The following is a 20,784-nucleotide window of genomic DNA, read 5'->3' as shown; positions in this document are numbered from 1 at the left end:
GCAGCGGGCGCATACATTATAAGGATATGTACAGTTTATTGCGAGTTATCTCTCCTCCTCTGGGCCTTGGCAAGAAATGCCCACATAGGGTGGCCTGCAAGGTTTGAACCAAACCCATAAAGCACAAACTTAAACGCAACCTGCTCGCCTTTAAGAGACTGGAATGATTGTTGCTCTTTATCACGTTATGACAAATGATTTCCTTTTTCCATTGGTTTGAATTCTCTGTTTAGGTTTGCATTATTCTGTTTTTTAAAGCTCATTTCACCATTAAATCATTCTTTTTTAGGGGGATGGGAGGGGGTCTGTTGTTTATGCATTCTGACTTGACAATGAGAATGTTTGGGACAATGCAGAAATGCACACCCACACACACTCCTGCACACACTCACGGGCACACCTTTAGTGGTGTGTGAAGCATGATGTTGTACATTGCACTTGCTATTGTCTTTCTGACTGAACGCTCTAAAAAATGACACTGATGTGTTTACTTTCATTTTAGTGATTATGTTAAGAACACATTTTAGACTCCAGTCAGTCATTGTGTTTTATTTCTGCTTGCTGTCTAATTTTGCCTGGGCGGAAAAATGGTTGAGCAATGTGCATTGTTCTGTTTGAGTTGGTAATCTGGAGGGAGGACGGTTAGTTTTAGTGCAGGGACGGTTTGGTCTCAGTTATTGTCACCAATAATCTCCTAATTTGTCGGCTAAGGTGAATAATGCAACAAAAATTGTTTTAAAATGATACCAAGGTAAACAGAAAAACATTTCAAAGTGATGTAACTGCTTGCCAAAATGCAAAATGTGTCTCAACTAGTTCATACAGCTAACTCAAGCAGATCTTAAACATCTACATTTAATTCTGAAGAAGCAGTTCATGCCATTTGATGAAGAGTTCTTACTGGTGATTAAGAAAAGCAGCTGGACTAGAGAGCTTTGCATAATATCTTCAGCTTTCCTTTCGTAGCTGTGAGCAAAACGTGCTAGTACTCGTACCAAATGTCTGTACCAGACAGTCATGGGATAATTCATAATGAGATATTTAATATTATATTTAACTAATAAACAGTTTATTTTAAATGAATAAATAATATTTGGCATATCAGGCTCAAAGGGTTGATATTCCACCCTGTGTAACACTTATTGGTTAGGTTAGTTAGCTGTAACATAACCGGAAGAATGCTGAATCAAAAGGGTGCATGTTGCTACTGTACCGGATTAGAACGAACGTCTAACGTACATGTAAACCAGGATTAAGGCTCCCAGTTTGTTACTTTAGATTGCCTTAGATGCAGATGTAAACACACTGACTGACCATACTCACCCAAGCGTGCACTCGTTTTGTTGACAGAGAGCGATCAAACACCGGAACAGCTGATTCATTGGTACCTAGAGAACTAGAATAACTCGACCAAACCTGCTCTGTTTGTATCTCTGGAGCAGGAGGACAGAGGGAAAGGGGCAGGGTGTGTGTGCGGGTTAGAGCAAGGACTCAGGAGGTCTTGTGTCCACCAGTTATCTCTTAGCAACTACCTGTGCTGACAGGTGTGTTTTTGGGAAGAATTGCTGCTTGCCGTTTCTGCACTGGCTGCAACCTCTTTAGACAATGCAACTAAAGCAGCTAATCATATGTGGATTTAGGCAGAATGTGCAGAAGGCCAAAGTTTTAGTCACTTTTTTCTTATTGCTGTTGTAGTAATAATTACACGGCTGCAGATTGGGGGTGCTGTGTGTTTACATTGTGCGGGTCTGCACCAACCGGATAAGAATGAAAGAGGCATGTTATGCTTTTGTTGTGCTTCTTTATAACTGACAAAGATATTTCTGAGCTAAAAAGCCAGTGAGGTGATTTGCTGGCAGGGAAGTTAGTATTCTCAGTACGCATTAGTACTATTTACAGCTTAATGTTGCTGCTCCTGCATTAATCAAGCTGACAGAAGCACACAACATGTACAACCTGCAGCTAACACTGAAATGATTTTGACCTTGTTTGTAGTTAAAGATGAAACTTGTTCAACATTGAGAGGCAGGTCGCAAATCTTTTATAGTGATGTGATGGAAACCAACACATCACAGACCTTCTTATTTTTCGGTAGACCTCTCTTGGACATCTGGAAGTGCAGGTGTGCTCAGAGGCTCCTGGTGGACACGCAACCTCGGGAACGGACTGCATTGACTTGTCACAGTGACTCACTCCGACCTCTGCAGCGGTGCTTTTCTCTGCCTGCTAGAAGCCCCGCTGCCAGTTCTATTCGAGCAGCAAAAGTGGGCAATGTTGAAAAACAAAGCAATCAGAATCTCAAATCCCCCTTTTCATCCTCGCATAGAACTGTACTTCAGCACTAACTTAACATAAATGACATCTTCTTCCAACCCTCCCTTTCCTTGCCTAATCTCTCTCCCTACCCTCCTTATTTAATTAAATCCAAGACTAGAGGGCACATGACACACCCACTTGTTCTCTATCATTCTCCTTCTATCTCTTTTCTCTCACCACAGCAACTGCATATCCACGGTGACCAAAACAATAACCTCTGTGTATTTGTCCCCCCCTTCCTTCCTTTTCCTTTGTTGTTTTGTATTTTATTTATTTTTCCTCATGTCTTCTCCCCTGAACTTACCTCTGTGAGTCTGTGCCCTCCACTCTCAATGCTCTCCATTCCTACCCTTCACTGTTGTCCTTTCTTTCATCTTCATTTCGTTTGTCTTTGTTTTGTTTGTTTTGTGTTGATGTGTGGATGTTGAATGTGTGCGTGCGTGCGCCTGTGTGTGCGTGTGTGTGTGTGTGTATTCGTGTGTTTTTTGTGGCCACTCCAGCGGCCGGATCAGTTACACAGACATGTATCAGATGCTAAGACACATGTGTCCGCCGCTAGGCCTCGGGAAGAGGTGTCCCGCCCGGGTCGCCTATAAGGTAGACTCGCCCCCTCCCAAAACCCTCCCCCTCCACCCCCCTCAGCCACCACCTCACCCTTCTCTCCTCCTTCCTATGTCCATCGTTCCTTTACTCCTGGCCCCCTCTCCCCTTTGCCCCATCTTCAACCTCCCCATCGCTGGGGAGGAGAACCTCTCTTTCATCTGCTGAAACTTCCCTCTCCTCTTCCTCACATTCTCTCCTTCATCCCCACCTCCCCTGGCCCCTCTCATCTCCTCCCAGTGGTGTTCTCTTCATTGTCTGTTAGTGGTGGTTGTGGTGGTGGTGAGCGCTGTTCTCTCCTCTCTCTCTCCGACCGCGGGGATGAAGGGATGGGCTTTTGTCGTGCAGTCAAGTGAAGTGATAGTGAAGTGTTAGTGAGTCCTCGCTCTTTTGTTTCCTCCTGTCACACCACAGAAGTAAGGGAATGCAGGAGGGTTTGCCGGTCCTTCTGCAACCTGCACAGACGCATGCAATGATAAACACGTGCAAAGCTTGATATTGATAGATACATAGCTTTATTAAACAAACAGTACATAAAATATTTAAAATGTAGAAGATAATATGCTTTTAAGGAATATTTATAGTTTTTAACATATTTTAACCTGTAGATTATGTTCCATTGTTATATATTAACCTTATACTACAGCGGGGGGACTGTAGCGTATGTCTAGAAAAAACTAAAACAAAAATGTGTTTCAGGTTTGCAAAACTAGATAACAAGTGGCTAAAATATGAAGAATATGTGCAAATTAAGTACTATTATTAGGAAGCATTGTTTTTTTTCATGCACTGAGCTCATTAAAGTAGATATTTATAAACCACAATGTGCTCATCCTTATCTTCACACGGTGCAACTGCTTACGGTGCAAGTACAGAAGGACCAGTAAAGGTTTCTGTCTTCAGTCCTCTGCTTTTCTTATTGCTGTGGGTGACATCAGAATGCACAGAAAAACACATGCAGACACACACACACACACACACACACACACACACACACACACACCAATACATTAAATAAGCAGCTTTTATCCTGGCCTGTGTAGATTAAAGAACTTGTATTCCAGATATTTTTTTTGTTTTTTTTTTTATTATTTTTTTAATATAAAAACTTTTGAGCCTTAAGAAATATTTTGTATTTTGAGCTTCTTGGGGCCTTTGACCACCCTAATAAAGATTTGAGACGATCTTCTCAGCATTTATTCTCTTTGTCTTGTCTTCTCTTCCTCTATACTTTAATAAGGTCCAGGGGCATCATTTATAAAGCTTGCTTACACACAAAACAGGGTCTGAAAACTGCGTAATTTGTGATTTGTAAATAAAAATGTGACGGACAAATGTGCGCAACTTTTAACAAACTTTGAATCTGGCGTACATACATTTTGGAGATGGAAAACCTGGCGGCGTAGCTGGTGAGATGGTATAATGTTTAATTTAAGACTCATTTTTAGACTTGTAGACCCTTGCTTACACACCTTAAAGCATGATTTATCCTGTCGGTTGTCATGGTTACCTGTGAAATGCTGCTGATAAGCTTTATTTATATGCTTAATATTCATGACATACAACATATCATTGTCCATTGATGGCAGAAAGTGAGTGTGTAGGAGGTGAGATGTGATCCAGAAAACACCTGAACACATTTCTAGGATAGGTGTGACTTTTGGAGCAGAAACGTCTTAGAGCAGTGTATAAACAGTGTCTTACAGGTCCGAAAATTATTTTGCGTAAGTATTTCATTTTTTGTAGTGGTAGTAGTGTTTCAGTAAGGATTTTATAAATGAGGCTCCTGATCTGTCATCACTCTTTCTTTCATAATTTCCTTTAGGTGCCATCCAGATTCAAGAACATACGATTGATACAAATAATCTGGTGTAATAAAGACAGAGGTGTGGACTCGAGTCACATGACTTGGACTCGTTTCAGACTCGAGTCATTATTTTAATGAATTCTGACTTGACTTGATAAAATCTATAAAGGTTTACGACTTGACTCGGACTTGAATGCTAATTACTTGCGACTTGAATCGACTTGCATCTGTTGACTTGATGATGACTTGAGCATATTGGATATTTTAGCACAAAAGTGGCACGACATGGACATAGGTTTCATCTTGTTCTGCTCAATGCAGCAGCTCTTTGTTTAGAATCAATTTCAGTTGCACTTCCTGCTTGTTTGAGCAATTAAAGTAAGCTTAAAGAAGCTTTATTTATGGAATATATGTATTATCATTGTCATTAAATAGAATTTGGGTAGATGACTTGAATATGACTTGGACTTGGTTGTCTTTGACTTGGACTTGACTCGAGACTTGACTGGAAAGACTTGTGACTTACTTGTGACTTGCAAAGCAGTGACTTGGTCACACCCCTGAATAAAGACATATAAAGAACTGTGTCACCAGCCAAACATGAGGTGAAAAGTTTAGCTGTACTTTTAGATATATTAGCTTGCCTGGCAAGACATTCTACATACATAAATATAGTCTGTCTGGCCACGACCCATTGAAACAACCCAGTCATTGGGATGGAATCTATGGTTTACTTTCAAACCATCTCCACACACAAATGGACAGCGCTAGGACCAATCAGAGCAATGAACAATGTGATGTATTCATCGCAACGGCAATCAGTCAATGGAGCAGTCTGACATACGCTATCAAAAAAGAAGCTAATTCATAAATTTTCTTAACTAATGGGCCATTCCCATCTGTACCGGGTCGGCCCGGGCCGGGTAGCGTAGGTTGTTTACATATCTGGGTGGCCTGGTATTTTCCCGGGCCAACCAAGGCTCATTCTCAGCCCTCTTCTCGAGGGGGTCTGCTTCAGGCCGACCAGGGCCAACACACCCACTGCTGACAGCAAATTCACACCTTCCATTAGAGCAAGCCTCTGATTGGTGGGTAGAATCAGCCCACATGGGCTTAAGACAAGGATGTGTGGAATCAACCGGGCCAGGCTGGGGCCGACTGGGGCTACCCGGCCCGGGCCGACCCGGTACAGATGGGAATGGCTCATTAAGGACTCAAGTACCTCAATCTGCTCATGTATCAAAGTAAAGCCCAAATTTAAATCATCCCAAGTTGATGTCAAAGCGTTTTTAAATGAGCACTGTTCCTGAGCCAAGGCCATCTTTGTAAAATTTCTCCATCGCAGCTCTAGTATCAAGCCCACCCAACAAACAGAGTGTTTTCATTGGCAAGACACAAAACTGTTCAGTCCGCTGGTAGACCTGCTGAGGCTACAATAGAATGTGGCTAGAATGACACGCAATGCAACATCTTTTGCTACTGCTACTGCTGGTCTAGATCTCTAAACTAGCATGTCACATCTTCTTAATAGATTACTCAACTATACAGACGTTCTCAGTTGTGAAGACAAGCTTTTTCACATTTTACACTTAAAGCTAAGGTCCATAAGCATGACGTCATCATGGAGAGGAGGAATAGATTTTAATATCTGAACAGATATAGTTCCCATCCTTGCTCCCCCGCCCCTTCTGGAATGAGTTGAAAGCCACGCCTCACACTGCACATACACACTGGGAAATCAAAGGGCTGACGAAGGTAAATCATTACCCCGATGTAGCGTAAGCTTAAATGCTATTCACTTAGCTTCAATATACAAAGATAAAGCCCTTTTTATTCATCTCCCCCCCCCCCCCCCCCCTTCCACAGTTAGCTTGAAATGTACAGACTGACATTAATTCAATGCAGGTTGAGTTAGCATTGAAGCTAGTGCCATATTAGCACAGTTGCTCTATTGCAAACTTTCGACTTCTTCCGGCGCCACCCCATGGAGCTAGGGACTGGGCTGCATACTCATTGATCGACTGCTCCCTTTTTGGGATACGTACATCTTTTTGTCACCGTTTTAGGCTTGCCTAAATAATTTGTTTTGCTGATGAGGCCAGGAAGCTATAAATTCTGGAAACATTTTTTGAGTTGATCTGAAGTTTTTAAACAATGTACTCCAGCTTTAAAGAAGCATTTAGTGTCAAAAATAAGGAATACACTATCACTCTTAAGAAAATGCACTATTCTTGAATCTGTATGTTAGCACTGTTTTATCTTAATCTTTCTTTTACGTTTTTTGTGATTTTCTTCTTTCCCAAACTCCTTTCCTCTTTCTCTTTTTCTAATATTTGTTTTTTAACACCTGTCTCTATCTGTCTGTTCTCTTGTCAACTACCTCTCCATGTCCAACTGTCTGTCAGCAGTCAATCCATTCTCCTTCATTCTTCTGACCATCCAAGCCCACAGATTTTCAACTCTATTCTCTGATCTTATCTGTCTACTTTTTTTCTCTCCAGTATGGTCAGCCTGTCTCAGCAGTTGCCCTCATTACATGTTTCAGCCATTATCACTCATACAGGAAAAGGGGGTTGACTTAAGGGCCCACCAGAAAGACATTAGAATTAAAAGGTGAAAGTTTGAAACTTGGTTTTGATCTCCTACTTAGTGGACAAAAATCATCTCCCTGAAAAAAGAACTTGTAATAACTGGTTATTGCTAAGGCACCTTGTTTCTCAAACTGACCTTAAAGCCTATGTTAGTGTTGTTTTTAGTCCTTGTCTTTATCTCTTGTGGTGTTCTGTAATTTCCAGCCACTCTTTTCTCCTCTTTCTTCACACACAGTCACAGTTTTTCTCTATTAATTCTAGATGACTCACATTTCCTTATTCTTCCTCTATTCCTTCAGTGTTTTCACAATCCTCCTCTCTCTCTCCTCATTATCACATTTCCCCTTTTTATCTGTAACAACATCTCATGACCAAGCTTAGATTGGACTAGTTTAGCTCAACTAACTGCTGTCCCTATCATGTGTCCCCCTTTATGAACCCCATTCCCTGATCCTCGGGTACTACTACCACTAAATCTGGTCGGTCTCATGTAAACGAAACCAAACAAAAAGACCCCAGTCATCTCATTTTGATCTTCCTTATTTTTTTCTTCTTTCAGGCAACGCCACAAATCAAATCCTTTCTAACTCTGGCACCCACTTAAGACACTGCACCCGTTTGGCATTGAGAGAAATCTTGACACGTTATGAAGTGTAACCATTGCTGTTTGATTTGTCTTTAATCGAGAAAGTCATGAATGTAAATATTCAGAAGCCAAAAATTAAATTGCAATAAAATTTCATGTAGAAACGTCAATCCTGTTGGATTAAGGATACTCTCTTTGTGCGGATGCACGGCTGCTTGTCCTGTAAAAGTGGGTTTGGAGGGAAGTTGATGCGTAGTGGGGTTGGATAGGTGGGAAGAGTTTGGGGCTTAGATAACTGGAGTGAAGTGCAGGCATGTTGCATGTTTTGTTTGTCTGCGTTGGTGGAATGCTTTCTCTTAGGGGTGTTGCGTGGTGTTGCATGCGACCCTCACCCTTTTTGTTGCATGGCTACGGGTGACATCAGAGCTGCTGTCAGCTGAGCGCTGTGGATGTTGGCTGATGCCCTTTGCCCGCCACACACTCGGCTTTGGGCATGCCCAACACTCGCACACACTCAGGACCACCCGAGCATGCACACGAGCACCACCGCCATGCCGTGCCCTCCATCGTGAGTGCCCAACGCTCATGTTCGTAGGTAAATGTGATGGATGCTAACTGGTCAGTATAGGTATGGCAAGCAAACCCAGCTGGCCCAGCTTGTTTTATCCTATCTGCAGGTTTCTCCATCTGTTTTACCTGAAATAGATATGTGAAGACAGGGAACCTCCTTGCAGGTAGGGGGAGCTCAATAGCAAGAGCCTTGGTTAAATAAAACCTGTCTCCTGGAAAATAGCAGAATTACACCAGTGATACTGTTATTGCTCTTCAGTCAACTGATTTTGTCCCAAAGGACTCCAATTAAGCTCTCTTAATTGCAGTCGGTGGTAATAGTTGTGTGTTAGTGGGCAGGGAAAGAAGCTGGGTGGGACTGGAGGGGAGTTGGTGTATGTTAACTGTCATATGCATATGTATATAAATCTATATGTGTGTAACAACAGAAATGTGTAAATGCGCACAAGCATTCACACATATAGGGAACATGGGCACCGGTTGGGTCAGATGCCATTTTGGCTCTGATTGTTCTTCCTTGTGGTTTCCAGCTCTCAGTTGCTTAGCAGCATTGGATAGCCGTGCTGTCTCATAGAGTATCACTGGAAAAACAGGAGACACAGAGAATTAATGTGTTTGTTTGAGTTTCATCAAGCAAACGCCCTTGCATTTGCAAACACATAGAAGCCCGACTGCTTAGCAGAGTTAATAGGTAGTTGCTTCTGCTTCTGGCCACATTTTTTAGACGACAAAAACCCAAGTTGAGATTTACATTATTTGAAACTTTGTCATTCACACCTCAGGAAATTAGAATAAAACAAATGGATGAATCATGTCCAGTCTTGAGTGGCTGTTGTCTATAGAGCTCTCTCAACCCCGTCCCAAGCCCCTTCCCCGTACCCTACTCCCTGGAAGCTCAGGCACTTCCCACTTTAGCGAGGACACCTTCCTTTCTCATCCTCTCATCCTGACTGGCTCTCCACAGAGGCTGCTTCGGATGGATCTGCCTGTTGCCGATGACAACTCTGTGCATTTTAACTCCACCCTCATGGCTCTGATCAGGACGGCTCTGGACATAAAAATTGCCAAGGGTATGATCGGAAATAGACCCGTTAAGCTAAATGATGTGTCTGGAAATTTAAAATTATAGTTTTGATCTTTGTCAGAATTGTTGAATTATTAATATATGTTGTGATGAGCTCTTTGAAAATCCTCAGTTTGGAGAGGCACAGATTGAGACATCAACTAGACTATCCTAGATACTTTTAAAGCCACAGCATCTTGGGTGGAGTTGGCCATTTCAAGGCTTTGGAAATGCTTACATTTACCTACATTCTCAATTTTATATTAGGACATGGTATTTATTAGAGGTGTTTATTGGTAAAATTCTGGTGATACGACACATATCACAATACAGGGGAGACGATGTATCACGAGATATTGCGAAACATTCGGCCAGACGATATTGGTATTTTTTTAGACTGAATTTATTGTAGGAAAATTCAATAAACAGTCCAAACTGATATGTAACATGAGGCATCTGAACATAATAGAAGGATTTACATTTCAATGGTGGAAACAAAACCTATTGCACACTGCTGCCACCTAGTGATTAGTGTTTGAATTGCACCAAAAGAAAAGAAAATACACAAATTTTTACATGTACATTTTTCCAAAGTTTGATGCAGGGCCTTTGAATATTGACATAATATCACAGGAAAAAATATTACAATATATTGCCATATCAATATTTTCTTACATCCCTAGTATTTATTGATTGCAGTTAGAATTCACAATGATATGACAACAAACTACCTTTTCCTGAACTGTTTTCTTCAAACCCAGCTGTTTTTGCTGGAAGAAAAAACGGAATCTCATAAAAACCAATGTTCAGAACTTACTTGGAAAATTCTGCGTTAGTGCGATCGACAAAATTAATTCTGCAGGTCATGCTGAATAAGATGAGGCCAGAATATTTTCTATTATGTCTAGGTAACGTGTCACTGTTTCCTGTCACTAATAAATAAATAGTGGTTATTAAAGCCTTCCTGTTACTCCAGTATGAATTTTAGGTTTCAAGACAAAATCGCAAAAAACAAAATAAACTCCTCCTCAAGTGGAGGAGTTTAAGTATCTCGGGGTCTTGTTCACGAGTGAGGGTAGGAGGGATCGGGAGGTCGACAGGCGGATTGGTTCGGCGTCTGCAGTGATGCGGACGCTGAGCCGATCTGTCGTGGTGAAGAGGGAGCTGAGCCAGAAAGCCAGGCTCTCGATTTACCGGTCGATCTACGTCCCAATCCTCACCTATGGTCATGAGCTTTGGGTAATGACCGAAAGAACGAGATCGCGGACACAAGCGGCCGAAATGAGTTTCCTCCGTAGGGTGGCCGGGCTCAGCCTTAGAGATAGGGTGAGGAGCTCGGACATTCGGGAGGGACTCGGAGTAGAACCGCTGCTCCTCCGGATCGAAAGGAGCCAGTTGAGGTGGTTTGGGCATCTGGTCAGGATGCCTCCTGGACGCCTCCCCGGGGAGGTGTTTCGGGCAGGTCCTGCCGGCAGGAGGCCCCCGGGTCGACCCAGGACACGTTGGAGAGGTTACATCTCCAATATGGTCCGGGAACGCCTTGGGGTCCTGCCGGAGGAGCTGGTGGAGAAGGCCGGGGAGAGGACGGTCTGGAGCTCCCTAGTTGGGATGCTGCCCCCGCGAGCCGGACCCGGATAAGCGGAGGAAGACGACGACGACGACAAAATCGCAGAACGGCTGTCATGTCAGAGTCCTTTTAACCAGTACTCATCTAAATGAACCACAACAGTGACATCTAGATCATTTTAAAATATCACTTTTTTGTGATCCATAAATTACATTTGGAATATATTTTCCTGGACTCATACATGACTCTGGGTCCTGTTTGGATTCAATTTATAGATGTTGTCCACATTTATTTAAAAAAAAATCCTTGTCCACAATATTTTAATGAGGCAGGAGCATTCACGATCAACATATCAAAATACAAAGAAAGAACATTCTTTTTTTGACTAAAGACTCCCAAAGCTGATCTTTTCTTTGATACTGTCAGCAGTTTTCTCTGTTCAGGCTGAAGATTTTTGAAAAAGTCAGGATGAAGGGGAATTTGTTCAGAACTAATTCTTCAAACTGAGGTGATTCAAAGAGCTAACCACAAGTGGGAACACAAAAGCTGTAGATAAAATTTTAGATAACTACAATATGCATCCTGGTTTATTAACATCCTAACAAATGACTTTTGCTTTGTGTGAATGTGTATGTGTGAATGAATATACATATTTCTTTGGTGATTATGTGACACTGTCCTTTTTGTGTCCTCCTGCCCTGGGTTTATCTATGTTTCATGCTCGCATGCACTTGAAATGTACGCCTGTGAATATTTGATGTGTTTGGGTGTGAAATTTCTGGGTCGTGGGCCACCCAGGTGGTGCAGACAAGCACCAGATGGACGCAGAGCTGAGAAAGGAGATGATGGCTATCTGGCCAAATTTATCGCAGAAGACGCTGGACCTGCTGGTCACGCCACACAAGGGTAAGTTACAGGACAACAGTTCATAGCCAACATAGTGGTGTATGTGTCCAATCACGAACTCACCAAGGGGACAGCTTCTACCTGTCAGTGTCGTTCACTGCTTTGCAACTCCTGATCAGAATATTTCAACATAGATTACTCTCTACACCACACTCACCAGATAACATTGTTGGCATCTGTACTAACACTGACTAGCCAAACTAAGGTTGATCTCAAGATGCATGACCTAATTTATTCAGATTAGTTCTAAAATTCTAGTAAGCATTTAGCATCCATGCTAATTAAAATTAAAACAAAAATAACAAAATCTAACAATTGCAATGTTTTCTACAAGTAGTAAAACCCAAAGTTTCATGTTTTTTTTACCACTTATGTGCCTTTTTCAATTAAAAATACTATCAGAAATTGGGATGCTCAATATTATCGGTGGATATTGGTATTTAAATGTAATATTTGAAATGGTCAGTACTGATTGTTACTTTTTAAAATATACAACTTTTACACATCATGCACATATACATCAAAATCTTTAGCTACTTCTGCTCTCACTCTAAATGTCAAAACATGACAGATCAGAAGTTTAAGTTTGGCACAACTGCCCTAATCTCAATTGAAGTAGTTTTCATGCTTTGTACAGGTAATGTTTAGTTTAAGTACACATGACAGGATATATGTGATGTTACCCAAAATTATTTAGTTTTTCTTTTTTTATTATTTTTATTAGGGCGGGAACTTGGATATATTGGAATCAGCTAATATCTATATCAGAAATTAAAACTTTGCCTGTATACTGAATATGAATAAAAAAAAGTGGATATTAAACATCTAGAATAGAAGAAATTATTTAGAGCAAGATTTAGCTTGATGCTACGATTACAATTCAGCTCAAGTGCTCATGTTTACTTGTTCTTCACACGCTTACCCACACCGTTGATCTCCCAATCCACTCACTCAGTTCTGGTATCAGGGGGTGCCACCTATAGAAGATCCTCTATAGAAGTCTTTTCACTACAGGAAGAATTTTAAAGCAAATGCATTTGTAAACAAAAAATAAGTCAACTGCTAAGTTTTTATGAATGGTCATGAAAAATGTTTTAGTAAATCTACTTGATTGTTGCACTTAAATGAGCCAAACAAAAGTGAAATAATGCATGTTTAGTAAAAAAAAAACTAGATATTTCAAACAGTTTGGCTAAATGCATGATATATGAGATGCATAAATAAGGAGAAAATGTTAAAAAATAATCAGTTTCAATGCTGGAGGACTTGTAGCCACAACACTAAGAAAAGACATTTTCAGATGCTAAGTTGGTCACAACAATGCAGATATATGAAAATCAAAACGAAGCTCAATATTTTTCAAAGACAAGTTCACAGAGAAACCATTTTTTTTACTTATTGTTTGAGTGTGATTTATAATTGAGTTGCAGGTTCAGGTTAAACGTGAAAATAGGCTTAGCCACTGATAGAAAGTAGAAGGGTAAATGCTCAGATTAGAAAAACTAGTGATGTTGTCACTTCATAATGTCAAGTTACCATTCATGGACTCATCCATCTTAGCTTGCAATGGCGAAGGCAGTTGTTACTTTCCAGGAGAGAGCAGACCGCATCTCAGCTAGTAGAAGCTAACTGTTAACATTAGCGATTCCACTGCAGAACTCCTTCAGTTTTGAGTTATTTGTGGAGAAAAAACATGAATGTTGCTGAGCAAAGGGAGTCAAAGGTACAGTCACGTTGCTGTTTTCTAATCCAAGGCAAGATGTCCTAATATAAGGAAATACAGTGTAAGACTCCAAAACCTGCCGTCTTCTGCTCACCTCTCCTCTGACTAAATCCTCCCTCCTGAAACGGGGCGTTTTCCCTACAGACTCTAGGCCATTCATTCATACTAGAGAATGCTGCGAACGTATTGAAAAAACAAGTGAACTTGGTCTTCAATGCTCTTTTGTGTTTCATCTAAACGTTGGGAAAGCAAAACCAGAGATTTTAGAAAATATTGAGCTTCTGACTCCCAGGAATCATCTGACTGTGTCCATGTTTCTTAGTGAGTTAGCTAATGAGTCCTCAGCCTCGTTAAAAGAGGATGATTGTGAAGGAATGAGGAAATGTTTGCAAGTACAAAATCTGCCTGTGAAAAGACTAAAAGCTCTTACTGTGTAAATTAGTGTTGTAATGTTGTTTGTTGCACACCAGCAATTAGACGGTTTTAACTGCTCAGATAATCAGCAAACCAAAAGGCTGATTCATCTATGATTGAAGAAATAAAAGCATGTAAAGAGGTTGACTTGATGATTTTTTTTTTTACTTTTGAGTACGCAGGACTTCTGAAGCCTGGTTGACATGGCAGGATAAACATGCCTATATTTGTCCTGCTCCTCCCCTTCCAACAATCGTAAGGACGTGTGCGATTACCATAATGGCCTTTAAGATAATCTTATTAGATAATCCTACCTTGTGTGGTGTGTTATGAGCACTCTGGTCTGTTCGTACGGATGTCGGGACCTCTCCGATCATGAATCCAGGCTTTCAAACATGTTGGATTTTTGAAGTCAGGACAAAATGAAGGTGCAGCTTGTTGAACGTAATGTTAACCAGTCAGAACATGAGGTGACAGAAGCATGCAGCATGCTCCTCCTCTGCCTTGCCTGTTTACTTTTAAGTTGTTTTTTGTTCCCCGAGATTTCCCGTCTGAGAATGTTTAGTATATGTCGAGTTGCTGCACACCACACTCTGTAGGACCAAAACGGGTGCATCTGTGATTATTTATCACCACGTGTGTGATCTCATGCTTAGAAAATCGGCAGACTTTTCAAAAATCTTGCCGTGTGAATCAGGCTTTGAGAAATTCATGCTTTACTTGCAGCAGATAGCAGTCAGAAATTTCAGTTTAGGGCATCAGGGGAAAATTCTCTTGACAAAAGGTCTCAAACAACTCAAACCTCAACATTTTCTAGTGTTTTAAGTGAATGCTTTATAGTTATTTTTACATGGTTTCAAGGAATCTAAACACAGAGAGTTCTGTTATTAGTGTACATGCACACCTCTGTCCCTTTAATGGATTTAACCCACACCTTTTGGCTTTCTCACCAACAATCATAACATTGTTCAGACAGAAATTACATCAACTTTTCAGCTTTGGTCTTTGATCTGTGACATCTTTACACAAATGAAATCAAAACAATTCAGTTTGGACCAACAATAAAATGTTTTTGTGCTCTTCTTAGAAATTGTTTTAAATATATTTGATAAACCTTGACAGCAATCGATGAGTTATGTCTGTAGAATTCAAAACAATCCAGATTCTCAAAATCAATTATGAGCTCTGGTCAGTCAAATCTACAGACCACAAAAACAGATTATCTAAATGTGTTCACAAGAAAAACAGGCGGTCAAAAAACAAGTCATGGCTTTGTGTCATTGTAGATTTATAATTAGAAAGTCTGATCTTTTTGACACCAAACTGGTTAAAAAAGAACAAACAAAAGAGGAAGATTTAACATTGAGTGCCACCACATAGCAAAATTTCCTCCAGGCTTGTGTCATTTGTGGAGATAGAACATCCATGTTGCAAAGTAAATGGAGTTTGTGGTAGAGTTGCATTGCTGTTAGCCAATCAGAGGTGAGATGTCCAAATATCAGAAAATAAGACTCCAAATCCTGCTGTCACAAGCTCTCTGATGTGGCTCACTTCTAGTTCCTGAAAATGGAACACTGGAGCTGTTTTCCCCCAGAGTACGACTTGCAAGGCTTTCATTCCTACTAGAGACCACTGCAAATTTGGAGTGATTCTCAATGTCAAGGCGCCTTGCCTTGCGAGGCGATGTCTTGCGAGGCCAGACGCATTGCTTGCAAGGACACTGTCCTTCCTTGGTCAAAGAAAACAGTTGAAGAAGAAGAAGAAGAAGAAGAAGAAGAAGAAGAAGAAGAAGAAGAAGAAGAAGAAGAAGAAGAAAATATAATTTCTATAGTGCCTCTCAAGATAAAAATCATTAATAAACAAAAAATGTAAAAACATAAAAAAGCTTTTAGAAAATGTTTAAAAATATATTTAAAATTAGCAAAAATAGACAATTGTGATAAAAAATTTAAGAAAGAGAGAGAGTGAACAGGAAAGAGGGAAACCAGTGGATCCTGAGGAAGGTGGAATAGGTGGGGAGAGCAGAATAAAGAGAGAGAGGTGAAGAAGGTCATACAAAAGCCAGCTTGAACAGGTGAGTCTTCAGCTGCTTTTTAAAGGAGACCACTGAGTCCACTGATCTCAGGCTCAGGGGGAGAGAGGTCCAGAGTCTGGGGGCCACAGCAGCAGATGATCTGTCACCTTTGACCTTTAGCCTGGTGCGCTGCACAACCAGTAGGCTTTGATCACTGGACCTCAGGGACCTGCTGGGGGTGTAGGGACTAAGAAGATCACCAATGTAAGATGGTGCTTGTCCATGTAAGGCCCTATAGACCAGAACCAGGATCTTGAAATGAACCCTGAAGTTGACTGGCAGCCAGTGAAGCTGGAGGAGAAGCGGGGTGATGTGGGTGTGTTTGGAGGACTTGGTCAGAAGCCGAGCACAGGCGTTCTGAACCACCTGTAGACGGTTCAGGGAGGTTCTGCTCAGACACGTGAAAAGAGAGTTACAGTAGTCTAAGCGTGAGGAGATGAAGGTGTGGAGAACTGTCTCAAGTTCAGAGCGGGACAGAATGGGACTCAGCTTAGCAACGTTCCTGAGATGGAAGAAGGAAGAGCGAACAAGAGAACTGACATGAGAATCCAGGGTGAGAGCTGGGTCAAAGGTCACACCAAGATTCCTGACAGAAGGTTTGGTGTGAGAAGCAAGCTGACCAAGAGAGTCTCTGACTTTGGGAACCAGCTTGTCTGGGGCACAGATGAGGATCTCAGTCTTATCTTCATTCAGCTGAAGAAAGCTCCCACCATCCAGGTTTTGATAGAGTCTAAGCAGGTGTGTAACAGCTGCAGCTTAGACATCTCATGGGGCTTAAAGGAGATGTACAGTTGGATGTCATCTGCATAAAGATGGTAGGAGATTCCTTTGAAGGAGCTCAGGATGTGCTGGAGAGGAAGCAGATAGAGGAGGAAGAGCAGAGGCCCCAGCACAGAACCTTGTGGGACACCATGGGTAAGAGAGGTGGTGGAGGACCTAAACTTGGAGACGGCCACAGAAAAGGAGCACTCAGAGAGATAAGAGGAGAACCACTCCAGAGCAGATCCTGATACGCCGACCCAGTCTCTCAGCCTCTCCAGTAGCAGGTGATGGTCAACAGTGTCAAAGGCTGCAGTCAGGTCCAGCAGGACCAGAACAGAACAGTCCCCTGCATCTCTGTGAGTCAGAAGGTCATTAGAGACCCTAAGAAGAGCTGTTTCAGTAGAATGAGCTCTACGAAAACCTGACTGGAAGCTATCATAGATGTTATGTTCATCAAGAGCAGCTGTGAGTTGTTTAGCCACAACCTTTTCCAAGATCTTGGAGATGAACGGAAGTTTAGAGATGGGTCTGAAGCTGCTATGGAGAGAGGGGTCGAGACTCGGTTTTTTAAGAAGCGGGTGGATTACAGCGTTCTTAAAGTAAGCAGGGACCTGACCAGAGACCAGAGAAGCATTAATTATAGAGAGCACGCTGGGACCGATGGACTGAAAAGCACTTTTAAACAAAGATGAGGGTAAGATGTCAACGGAACAGACTTGCATCACATGGCCGCGGCTTCCACGGCGGTCACGTAATGTCACGTGACACGGGAGATAACGTTATATTTTGTATGTATTAGTTTCAATCTAAATATATAACGAGCCTTTACCTTTTAAATTGTAAATATGTTTATTAAATTAAAAATATAAGTAAGTTACTACCCACTAGCCACCGAAGCTGCAACTACTAAGCAACTAGCCAACAATGGATAACTTATTTGGATCTAAAAAATACATTTTAAAGTAGCTGACTTACTTTTAAACTTGAAAATTGTCCCCGAAGTAGCTGCCGGCTTCTAATCCGGCGTCTTTTTGAAAATACCATGGTGTATTGTGGGTAGTTTTTGGCCAAGGCTAGGCTACAAGACACCTCCCGTGTGTCCTTGCTCAGCTAGCTAAAAGGCTAACAAATGGAGAACACACGCCTCGGTAGAACATGAACATTGGAACCGACTGGAACACGCCTTGACGGCTCCTGATGATGTATCTCCTAGGCAACCGGGGCGGGGCCAAGACATCAAGGCAAGGTTCCTTGACATTGAGAAATACCCATTGAGTGTTCCACACCTTTAATGAAACCTTGTTCTTCAGCTAGTTCCATGTTATGTGATGCTATGTAATTGAACTCTTTTTATTTAGCTTTTATTTAATCAGATGAGTCGATTTAGAGCACATTCTCATTAACGATGAGGATCTGGTCAAGAGTAGGAGTGTAAAAATCCACGACTATAAAATCTAAGGTTTGAGTTCTTTTAGATGACAAAAGTCTATCACAAACCACAAATGCTGTAAAGCTGAACATCTGCTGGCAGATGAACAATTCCTGACACTAAAGATAAAATATTAACCGTTACTGACCTGATTGCTGGTGTGTTCTGCATGCTACTGTCTATTTCTCTGTGTTTCCATGGCTCAGGGTCCCATCTCACTCGGGTCTAATCTTCCAGGGTAACTTGTCATTTTTTCAGCAGCCACAGACTTGACGGTTGGCAAAATCTACGCTGCAATGATGATCATGGAATACTACCGCCAGAGCAAGACAAAAAAGCTGCAGGCCCTGCGGGAAGAACAGGTAGACTCCGTACAAGCATCCCAGGGAAATCTCAAAATGCACAAACGTTTTATTTTATTTTATTTATTCTATTTGTTTTCCAAGCAGCCTTATCAGAATACTTCTTCCATTCAGCTATCCTGACTGAATTGTGCTTTATTATTTTTTTGCTAAATATGAATTTGACACAAGCGAGTGTTTAATTTCTTTTCTACAAATGCTCATGTTCTAAGCACGCGCCCATAAAAATCTTGAGAGCACCTTGTTGCTAGCTTTGGCTAAAACTTGCAAAGAACAATTCCCTCCTTTCCTAAATAGAGGCTATCCTTGCTTTTTCATGCATCTATAGTTTCTCTCTTTGGTTTTCTTTTAATAAATTGCAAGAGGTTGATGGTTTCTCAGCTGTTTTCTGCGTGGATAATGTTTGATGATGATACCACATGGCCTTACCTTTTGCTCATTGTCAGTGCTCCTCCCCTCCCTTTAGTGACTGCCTGTATGATGCACTTGCTCCCACCGTTTCTATGATTTCAGTACACTCTGTGGATGTTTGGAAACATCTCTCCACTCTTAAGGCCTCCCGCCAACAAGTCCTAGTTGTCTTTAAACATCAAAAATGAAATTGGCTAAGTGGAATTTTGGCATTTGCAGAAAAAAGCATCCCATTGGAGAATGGAGAGTATGTTTGTTTCATTTTACGGTCCAGAGTTTGCGGTGTAAATGCGGAGTTGGTGTGGTTGAGAATGGCATTTATTACTAAGGACTGAAAAGACTCCTTCAAAATCAGCAGTGCATTTGGACTCTAGTTTGAGATTCTTGTGCTTGTCCGGTCGTCGTTTCATCCTCACTTCATGTTTCATGTTTTCAATGTGATGGATTTTCTTTTTCTCTTACTTTAAGGAATGAATCCACTCAAAACATTATATTATTGGCCTAGATGCCTATTTAATAGATTTCGGTCAATGGTAATTAGTTTTTTTTTGTGTCTTTCTAGTATATCGGGGTTGGATTTTAGGCAATGTGAGTTAATCACCTAAAATGTACAAATTCTCAGGTAATTTTTCAACCTTAGGAAATGTCTTTAAAGGTTGAATATGTAACACTGACACTGGTGGACACTCTGGCGAACTCTGGTGTTCAGAGGTGGTATTGCAACAACAGAACTAATTTTTCAGCCGTTGGGATGTTGGTTCACTGTTGACAAGTTCCAGCACCATGTTCAGAAACAAATCAAACAGGGCAATACTAATTTCTAATAATACGTATATTTTACTACATTATTTACAGTTAGAACATCTTCTGGGCTCAGAATCAGCTGCTTGACTTGTCAAGTCCATCATTTTACAACCTTGCCTTGCTCAGCAGACTTTTTAGCACAACAGTGTCCTCTAGTGGCTGGTAGAGGTAAACAAACTGTGTCGTGCCCGACAGAATAAAAGTTTTAGTATTTATCTTTTCAAGAATGGCTTTTAAAGGAGAAACTTTACATTCATTCTGAATGCCCTGTGGAGATATTTTTTAATAAAGCTTTTTTATTAAAATATTGCATATTCTAACTTTAAAGCTGTGGTCTTTTGCATTACATCATCAAGGAGAGAAAGATTTTAATAGCTAAACAACTATAGCTCCTGCACCTGTTCTTCCTCCACTTCTGGAAGGAGCTGAAAGCCACGCCTCTTACCACATTTATGCAGGAAAAGCGGGGTGGACAGACGTCCAGCTAAACAGACAGGGTTAAAAAAATATGATCGACCTTTTTCCCCATCACTTTCATTTTTTTAAATAGTAATTAATAAACATTCGATACCATTGCAATTTCCTTTGATTTAATTTTAAATAAATATTTAGAGAGCCCAGGTAGCACATAAACAATGCAATTTAACAGTTTTCTTAAAGTAGGAACGTTTAACCTGTGCGGCCAGAGCGCTCTCCTTCCTTCTGCTCTGCGTAAACCTGAACTGGTCACCTACTTGTGCGTAATCAAATGTCTATAGGGGAAAAGATGGAAAAGCTATAGCCATGAGGTTCACTGTTG

The 20,784-nt window shown here is 41.1% G+C and overlaps 1 protein-coding gene across 1 annotated transcript in view; it reads left to right on the top strand.

Moving 5' to 3' along the window:
* cacna1ab (calcium channel, voltage-dependent, P/Q type, alpha 1A subunit, b) overlaps nt 1-20,784 on the top strand; it is a 257,104-nt gene that overhangs the window by 194,234 nt on the left and 42,086 nt on the right. Inside the window, exons 40-43 of the mRNA XM_054743533.2 lie at nt 5-101; nt 9,435-9,540; nt 11,899-12,006; nt 18,667-18,770. Of these exons, the coding sequence (XP_054599508.2) occupies nt 5-101; nt 9,435-9,540; nt 11,899-12,006; nt 18,667-18,770 (415 nt within the window). The remainder of the gene's footprint in view (nt 1-4; nt 102-9,434; nt 9,541-11,898; nt 12,007-18,666; nt 18,771-20,784) is intronic.

This window comes from Nothobranchius furzeri, chromosome 4 (assembly GCF_043380555.1).
Source record: "Nothobranchius furzeri strain GRZ-AD chromosome 4, NfurGRZ-RIMD1, whole genome shotgun sequence".
NCBI lineage: Eukaryota > Metazoa > Chordata > Actinopteri > Cyprinodontiformes > Nothobranchiidae > Nothobranchius > Nothobranchius furzeri.
This window is presented reverse-complemented; position numbering and strand designations above follow the sequence as displayed.